This window comes from Monodelphis domestica, chromosome 1 (genome assembly GCF_027887165.1).
Source record: "Monodelphis domestica isolate mMonDom1 chromosome 1, mMonDom1.pri, whole genome shotgun sequence".
In the NCBI taxonomy this organism is placed as follows: Eukaryota; Metazoa; Chordata; class Mammalia; order Didelphimorphia; family Didelphidae; genus Monodelphis; species Monodelphis domestica.
Genome location: NC_077227.1, coordinates 7,245,794 through 7,255,268, shown reverse-complemented (window position 1 = coordinate 7,255,268; position 9,475 = coordinate 7,245,794). Strand labels below are relative to the sequence as shown.

General features: G+C 42.5%; 1 protein-coding gene across 1 annotated transcript; it reads left to right on the top strand.

Annotated features, from left to right (window-relative positions):
* Positions 1-1,571: 1,571 nt before the first annotated feature.
* Positions 1,572-6,248, top strand: NPS (neuropeptide S). The gene is made up of 3 exons (XM_016431262.2): positions 1,572-1,646; positions 1,743-1,824; positions 5,166-6,248. The coding sequence occupies exons 1-3, from the start codon at positions 1,639-1,641 to the stop codon at positions 5,343-5,345; spliced, it is 270 nt and encodes an 89-aa protein (XP_016286748.1). The 5' UTR covers positions 1,572-1,638; the 3' UTR covers positions 5,346-6,248.
* The last annotated feature ends 3,227 nt before the right edge of the window (positions 6,249-9,475 follow it).

Genomic DNA, 9,475 nt, shown 5'->3' with positions numbered 1-9,475 from the left:
TTGATGATTTTTTTCAGTTCTCTTTGGAAAAAGTTTTGGGGAAGTTGCAGCAAAATTGCTAAGCCTTCACTCCATCATCTTGATTCTGCGCCCTTGGGCATAGTCCAGTTTGGCAGAAAGGTAGAATGCTTGAAATATATGTGTGGGTATGTTTAAAGGCTAGAAAAGGTCAATGGTGTCAGATATGTGTGGACTATGTTGGGAATAACAACTCAAACAGTTTAAACTTTGCCCTGTAGACAGGGAAAGTGAAGATTTCTAAACAGAGGAGTTCTTGGGGACGATTCCTCAGGTGGCCAGAAAAAAAAATCAAGTAGAGAGTGGTAAAGGGTGGAAGGCAGATGTCTTGGGAAGCTATAAGAATGGTGCAGGTAGGTAGTAAGATACTGAGCTACATTTGCAGGGATCTAGGAGACAAAAACACTATTCATAAGCAGAGGACAAACTGTGGGAGTGGAAACACCGAGGAAAAGCAACTGCCTGAATACAGCGGTTGAGGGAACATGACAGAGGAGAGACTCTAAATGAACACTCTAATGCAAATATTATCAACATAGCAATGGGTTCAAATCAAGAAAACATCTAATGCCCAGTGGACTTACGCGTTGGCTATGGGGGGTGGGAGGGAGGAAAAGAAAATGATCTATGTCTTTAATGAATAATGCTTGGAAATGATCAAATAAAATATTTAAAAAAAGATACTGAGCTACAATAGTGGCTCTGCAAATGGCTGGAAGGGGGTAGATAGAGAGAGCTTTGGAGGCAAGAAGAAGCCATCAAACTTGGTGACCAATTAGATGTGAAGGTATGAATGGGACAAAATATTTAAAAAGAATTTTGAGGTTTCATTCCTTACTGCCAAGGAGGATCAACGTAGAAAGGGATGGATGGAGAGGGCAAAATTGGGGGGGGGCAATGATTTCAATTTGGATATCATTTTATTGATATGTTATTCCATCCAAAGCATCAGCTCCAGCCAGCAGCCTAACCTTCTTAAATCTCCTCTGTCCCTAATGCTCTAGATTTTGGGAGAAAAAGAGAACTGTCTGGGAGGACTTCACAGAATGCTAGAATCCATGAGCAGAGGACTTTTGAGAAAAGTTTCCTCATTCTCTCTGGTGGAAAAGAGACATCATTCTCCTAAAAATGCTTAACCACACTCAGAAGACTGTTGAATGGGCGCCAATTAATTAACTTGAGTTTCTTGCTAAGGAAAAGGTCTTCCTCGTGTTTCTTTACCTAAGGGCTTATTTTGTGTGGGTATGCCCTATGCCAGGAATCAATGTCACCCTAAAGGAGGGTGTAAATTCCAGGCATGACATACTTTTGACAGTTCCCAAGACCTCTGTCAGATGGAATGTGGGTGAGAAGTCAAGGATTTTGAGAGACACTTTTGTTTAGTGACAAAACTTGAAGGGACGTAAGCATCAGGGAGCAGGCTGGCCTTGCCACTGAGCTCTCATCATCTGCCACTTAACAAGCAGAAAAGGCCACCGCAGGACCAATTAGTCACTTTAAGATGGGAGCCAGTGACATTTTTATTCCTATAAAAGGGTCACCCAAGGAACGACTGGCAGTAAGTGCGAGGGATTTGGCTGTAGAGAGCCGTGGGTTGGCACAGGTTTCTGCAGGTAAACCATGACCAGGTAAGACGACTGCATACCTGCAAAGTAAGGGATGGATGACTGTCACTTCTATAATGTTGGCTTGTGGGGCTCATTGGATAATTCTTTCCTTTGCAGCTCAGTGCGGCTGAATCTTTTCCTGGTCCTCTGGATTTCGTCCATGCGGATGCTATGCTGTTATCCCACTCCTTCAGCCATGGTAAGGCTTGGCTTCTTTCTTTGTGGCTTATCCTTAGCATTATCGGGCTGTAAGAGTCATCCTTCTAAAGCGGTCACTTAGGAAATGAGGGTCTTGATAAATAAAGCTGACTACAGTGAAAATATCGTGATAGTCCAGATATATAGTTACTGAGGAGCCAGCCATACTCAGGAGACTCAAGAATTGTTTTTAAAATCTGATTGGCTTCCTATCTGTGTTGGTGATGTCACCAATGCACCTTTTTTGTATAGAGAGAGTTATCTTTTTACAAAATTCCTCATTATTTATTCTGCATACAGCTTATTACAAAGTCAAAAAGTCATTTTTATTGAAATTCTCTGGGTTCCTTGCATTCTCTCCTGGTCTCTGTTTTTTTGTATCTCTGACTTTGTCACCATTCCCCTCCCTCCCTCCCTCCCTCCCTCTTCAGTCCCTCCTTCTCTTTCTCTCTTTGCTCTCTCTCTTCCTCCCTCCCCCTCTTTGTCTCTCTTCCTTCTCCTGTCTCTGTCACTCTCTGTCTGTCTCTCTGTCTGTCATTCTGTCTCTCTCTTACCCCCCCCATCTCTCTGTGTCTCTGTCCCTCTAGCTCTTTGACTGATTTCATTTGTGTAGGAAATCTCCTGAAATCATTCAGATTCACAGCTCAGAAAGAGTGTTCAGGGGCACTGAGAGGCTAAGAACTTTCCCATGCTCACTCTGCCAGTTTGAGTCATAGGCAGAACTTGAACTCAGCTCTTACTGATTCTATGTTCAGTCTGCCAGGCTGCTTCTCTCTCTGACTCTATAGTTTCCTCATTTAGTCATGAGAGTTCCTTTATCTGAAAATGAATGGTTCTGACACTACTTCATTGCACATCATTCCATTTTTTTCAGGTCAGATAATTTCCCTAATTATATCCCCTCCAGTGAGTATGCAACAGTGATGCAACAGCCAGGAGAATCTAGCTTCTTTGGCTAATGCATCCTCAGACTATGACCCCGGGGCTCCATGGGCTCCACAGAAATGATCGGGAATGACATCACAGAAAAGTCGGAGGAGTCCCTTGACCCATCTCCTCCCCCTTCAGTCAATCTCCAAAGGAATAGAGTTCTTAGGGTTGGCAAGTTAAACTTCAAAACTAACGATCAGCCATTTCCTTTAGCATTTGAAGGGGACAACACCGAATGTATTTGTGGGAAGATGCGTAGTACTGATGGAGTGACTCAGAGCCATCTGGTCCCCAATTTCAAAATAGATGAAGTTATAAACTGTGTCAATCTCTAGTGTTGAGTCGAACTAAGTCTGTGGCTTCTGTGGCCCGTAGGATTTCCTATGTGTATTCTCCCTGAGGCCAGTTGGTCCAAATTCCTGGAGTATTTGGATCCTTGCTGGGGTAGCCTCTCTACCAGGCATCCTTTCATGCATCCACCTAGAGGGAGAAACAACGTCCTAGATAACCTTGATCTGAATCACTCCCCAAACAACATGCATGGGGAAGGCTCAGGAGCCCAGGGAGATGGAGTTATCTCCTCTACTTACCATTCTAATCCCTGCCTCGTGTGGCTTAAAAGGAGATGGGTTTCTTTGCGTCAGAACATTGGGGCTGGGGTGGGGTGGACTGCAGCTTCTGTAAAATGAGGCTTGAACCCTCCGAGGGGGGTGATTTGGTTGGATTCGGTTGCTTTCTCCAGCTTTGATGTTTTTGTGCTTCTTGGAGCTGATTTCAGCAAGGTGCTTTCTCTGCTAGCTTTGCTTAGAGTGCTCGACTCAATAATAATTTTTTTTCAGTCTAATTATCCTCCACTGACTCTTCTTGGGTGCACTGCATACACTGTAAAACTATAGAGGAGAGAAAGCCTAATGAGTGCAGTAGCTCAGGTTATATGCTGCTCCTTTCATAATGGAAAAAGCTAATATTGGGAGACAGCAGAGGGCGATTTCCCCCAAGAGGTGATGATACCATCCTGACCTTCAATTTCCCCCGACTGGAGAATTAGGTTAAACCCTTACGGGAGAACTAGAGAACAACGAAGAAAAACTCCTCCATAAAAAGCCAGTGGTGGGCCCTGATAATGTTTTTTACAGGTACTGGAGAGGTCAAAGAGTCCATTTTTAAGAACTCTGTTCCTTGTTTTTCAAATTAGAACCATTGCCCCCAAACCACTTATTCTCTTCAGAGGTGGGAACTGAGGGTATGGGATATTGCATTTGCTGTCAGACTCAGTTGATGTGTTCATTAGCTTTGCCAAACAGCATTTTTTTCTCTCCTTTTTCTTCTTTGTTACCAAGGACATCTCTCAAGGTAGAGGAATATATTCAGAAATGAGGTGATGTTAAAAAAAAAAAAGGACATTAGTAAAACTAATCTTTAAAAACTCCTCAGTTAAATCCTCAAATTTTCACACTTTATGGTATGCAAGTGGCCTCGAGTTTTAAAAGTCAATGCAGGGGTCAATTAGGTGGCTCGGTGGATTGAGAGCCATACCTAGAGATAGGAGGTCCTGGGTTCAAATTTAGCTCAGACATTTCCTAGTTGTGTGTCCCTGGGCAAGTCATTTCACCCACATTGCCTAGACCTTAGTGTTTTTCTGTCTTAGTGCTTTCTGACCATCAATAGCAAGTCCTAAATAGTGGTGCAAATCTGGACCGTTTTTGAATCTGGGCCAGCCATAAACTGTTGAGAGAAGAGGAGCCATGTAGTGATGTAACAGGAAATGTGCTGGTAAAGTTTAGAGGCAGAAGTCACAGGTTCAAATTTCTGGTTCTGCCCCTTCCTAACTGTGAGACCTTGGACAGCTCACTCCAATTCTCCAAGCCAAGGTCTCCCTACTCTAAATGGGGCAAGGATACAATAGAGGAGGACCAGAGTCCCTTCCAGGCTAAGCTGATGGTCGGTAGGGGAAGTCAGTCACAGGAAGAGTTGTTCCTGCAGCTCATGATGACGACCTAGTAGAAATACTTGCGATTTTGATTGGCTCCAGGGAAGGGAATCATCGTGCCAAGAAAATCCAAGATCTTTTGGAGGATTGAAAGTCCTCAATGCTGTTATTTTTAGTGTAATTGAAACGATGTAATTATGCCTCAATCATGCTGGTCACTGTAAATGCGAATAGCAGTTGGAAAACCAGCCCAGGAATACAATAATATTAATCTGTCGATGGAGGGAGAACTTCCATTTCCACAAAATTGCTGATTTCAAAGGGAGTCAGTTATGTTGATTATATCAAATGGAGTAATTTCAAATGTTGGAAATGTTTGCTTTTTATGATGAAACAAACTTTCAACTCTAACTCTTGCTTTTTTGGAGAAAAAAGGAGAATGCCCTCAAGCAATAATTCCTTTTTTTTATTTGAATTGCCAGCTGTCTGAAAAATCTGATTACTTTCTCATCCTGCTGAATAGCTGCTTAGCGGCGATGGACAGGAGTGAAGAGCTGGCTTTTCTGAAGCCATTTCTCGTGAAGAATGCCATGAAGAGGTCCTTTCGCAATGGCGTTGGATCAGGAATGAAAAAAACTTCCTTTCGAAGGGCAAAATCGTGAATCAATGCAAAAAAGACTCCCCAACTTAACAAATTTCAAGAGGGCGCCATGAATGCACGAAAAGGAAGCTCTTTTATTTCAGTAATTAAGAATCGCTACAACGCTTCTCTCCCAGCGTTCCCCACCCCCGCCCCGCAACCATGCTAGCTGCATAACCACTTGTCATAGTCGTGTCCCCGAATTGCATGGACGTGCGAGGATGGCAGAAAGTAGAGTCGCTGTTGCATTAATTCCAGGAGTATCAAATGGCGAATTAATCCGATTGCATCCCATTGATCTAAAATTGGACCCCATGCTTAGTGGGCAAATGGTAATGCAAATTGACGTAATTCCCTGCCTGTATCCCCAAGAGTCACTGGTTGCTGCAGACCATGTGTAAAGGCCTAATTGTTTTTTAATACAGTTTTTCTGAATGATGTAGCTGAGACTGAATCCCTAGATATGTGTCATCTCATTTTTAAGAGCATCTTGGGAAATCAAAGGAAGTCGAACTTGGAGCATAGTTACCTTTTCTTCAGTTAATCAATTAACGCCAGGAACAGACATCACCAGGGATGCCCCAATTTGATTCTCAATTTCCCCCTGCAATACTGATTATATCAGAACAACAGATGATCATTTGGCCAGGTGGAAATCCAATTGTTACCTTTTCACAAAATGGGGGAGGGGGAGTTTTGCCCATAGCAACAACCAATAGCCGGCAAATGGTGATTGATTTGTCATTGTTGGTGTGGCTGTTTTGTGGACTCTGTCTCCAGAATCATGGGAAATTGGGCCTCATTTAAGAAACAACCGGGCTTTTTGGCAACCTCCTTGTACCATTTGTTAAAAGCTGTTGGTTAAATGTACAATGAGTTAAAGATTAGGATGCAAGTAAATAAATGTTTGGCTAATTCTGAGGAATAGCAGAATGCTTCTTTCAAAACCTGGAATTGAAAGAAAATGGACCGAACAAGATGGAGAATCAACTCAAGCCTCAGTGTATAAAATATTAAATTGTTGCCCCCCAAATCAGAATTTTCTCACACAATCCAAGGAACTCCTTGGCCATTCTTCCCTCCTCTGAATAGAAGGCTTAGACATGTAGTTAGAGCAATGTGATCTGTGGCCCCAAACCTGCCAAGATTGAGGGTGCCCATGTGTTAGATCTTAAACCGGGGAGCCAGGGTCAAGGGGGCCAATCTCTCTGGGCTCCTGGGCTCCAACCCAGAATTTACGCTAAGAAATATGCAAACATTCGGGTTCAGAGTTCTAGCTCTGGGCCAAGCACTTTAGGTCACAAATACATATTAGGAGAGTCTTTTCTTTCACCCCATAAAATGGTAAATAGGAGCCTGTAAACAGATGGAGAAAGCACACAAAGCATCTTCGGGAGCCTGTAAATTTCCCTAAGAAGATAGCTGAACTTGGGGTTGACGTTAGAGTAATACTTTGGTATTCTGCTTAAAACCCGGTCTCCCACGGAGATCCCTCCCCAGCTTGGAATGCCCCCCCCCATGTTGGGACCTCCCCGGCCACCTCAGAAGGCAAATGCACCTTGTGACTGCTCTGCGCTGTCCTCATTATTCATGATTGTAGCTGGCATCAAAGTGTAGATCTCCCAATATTAGGAATTGCATCCTTTACTGCTCTCCACCTAGAAGGGCCCTGTGGTTTACTCTCTTCTTTCTCCACTGGGAGCCCTATAAAAGAATTCTTTCTGTCTCGAAGAGATCAGCTTTTTGAGCTCTCAAATTTGAGATTGTTCTCAAGGTGGTCAAGGCAGACACTGTCTGGAAAATCTGCCTCTTCTGTTGGTTTTAGGATTGTACGGCCCAGGAGCCTTCCCTCCTCTATCCCACAGGATGGTGAGACTCGGGAACATTATCTGCAATCTCTCTTCTTGGGATATAAAAGCAGTTCTGTGTCTCCTCTTGTTGCTGAGTTGTTTAGGTTGGGGCTGACTCTTCTTGACTCCATTCGGCGTTTTCTTGGAAAAGATCCTGGAGGGGTTTCCCATCTCCTTCCCTCATTCATTATTTTTTACAACTCTAGAGGAAAGATATAAGGGGAAAGTAAGGCAGGGGTTACAATGACACCAAATTGTCTGTCGGATCTTTTAGAGCCCAGCATAGAAGCGTAGTTCCTCAGACAGGATTACATTTTCCTAAGAGTCCCAGGAAACCAAATCGTTTCGTGAATATTAGAAACCACTCAGAAGCTGTCCTTTGTCCTCTTCCTAGGGAGATGGACACAACAACTCACCAGGACATAGTGCTTTCTGGGTCTTAAACAATTCAAGTCTCCATAAACTCATTGAGTCAATTAGAAAATTCTCTTTCTCAACCCCTTTCATAAAAAAATCACCAAATTGCCAGGAATCTTAAGAATGTTTCAAGCTCCCAATGATATCATAGAATGATAGCATCTTGGACCAGAAGTCATCAAGTCCAACCCATACCTGAACAAAAACAATTCACATAATTCACATAAATAATATATCTAACAAGTGATCGATGCCTTTGCTTGAAGACCACCATTAAACAGAAAACTCACTACTTCTAGAGGAAGCCTGTTCCACTTTGAGACAGCTCAAATTGTTAGAAAATTTTCTTGAGGGAGAAGCTAGTTAGCTCAGTGGATTGAGAGCCAGGCCTAGAGATGGGAGCTCCTAGGTTTAAATCAGACACTTCCCAGCTGTGTGACCCTGGGCAAGTCACTTGACTCCCATTGCCTAGCCTTGACCACTCTTCTGCCTTGGAACCAATACACAGTAGTGATTCCAAGATGGAAGGTAAGGGTTTAAAAAAGAAAGAAAGAAAGAAAATTTTCTTGACATCCACCCTAAATTTGTCTTTTTGTGATCTCCATCCATTTCTCCTAGTATTGTCTTCTAGGGTCAAGCAGAACAAAATTAATCCATTTTGAACCTGTGGGTCTTTCAAGTCTGTGAAGACAGCCATGTTGTCCAACCTAAGTCTTCTCCCACCCTATCATTCTCTTTCTACTGCAAACCTTCATGGTATTGAACTCACATGGAAGTAGCATGGTATAGTACTATGGACATTGGAGGTGGAGCTGGAGAAGCCAAATCCAAAATTTGCTTCTGCCAATTACTACTCCTGTGGCTTTGGGCAAATCACTTCACTTCAGTTTCTTCGTCTGTAAAATAGAGATTTTGACTCTTGGCTATTGTTTAGCTCTACATCTATGATCTTTCTATAATTCTGATCTCCCTACTTGGTTCCTCAGTGCCCTTCATAAAATGTGTCCCTTAGAATTGAACACATGGATGGATGAACTATCCATCCATCCATCTGTCTACACACCAATGGGTCTATATGAACATACACATATGTGTATATATAACATATATACATGCATACACATATTATATATATATATATATACACATATATTTATATTTCCACTAGGAGACTTAGTAATCACGCACAAATACATACGCAACTGTTTCCTAGTATTTTTACTAACTTTTCATGTTATGTTTTGATTTAGCAAGCTGATAAACAGGCAATCTTTTCCCTTGAGATAAAAGAAAAATCCACATTTTAAGATTTGTCCTGAACTTGCCTCTGGTGTCACTTACTCAACTTCATCTTCCCAGTGCTTGCAGAAAATTGTTCAATTATTTCTTGGAATATTTTAATTAAATGTACTAAATGAAAGAGCCCCTTCTGCTTCTCTTTTGTTCCCCTGTGCATATACTCTCAGACATTTGTGTGTTAAGCTTTCTGATTGGTCTTCCTCTTCCAGGCTATTCTCTTCTCCATGGACACGTGTCTTTTGTATGTACATGTCTGTTATTAGCATCCTTCGCTCAAGATCCCTACTCCCTACTTGGTCCAAACTCTTGTGTTTACTTGTCAAACCCCTCCCCAATCAGTTGCCCATACCAGCATTGTTATAGCACCTACTTTTAGGCCTTGGGGATGTGGGTACCACTGGTGGGATCTCCTTAGTCTTCTGCTCCAAGATGCCCCATTCTAGTCCTCATTCTTCTTTCCTCTTTTGTCAGTTGTTCCTATACTGCCAATTCTTTCTGGCCCAGCTTTTATTGCTCCTACTCCTTTCACTCTGCAGCCAGAATCTCAAAATCTGCCTAATCTGGAATCATGTCAACATTTTATAGA

What these genes read in the sequence shown, in the direction of transcription:
- NPS (XM_016431262.2), top strand. An exon ending in ATCCCACTCCTTCAGCCATG is followed by an intron (nt 1,825 to 5,165) that starts GTAAGGCTTGGC and finishes TTGAATTGCCAG; the next exon opens with CTGTCTGAAAAATCTGATTA.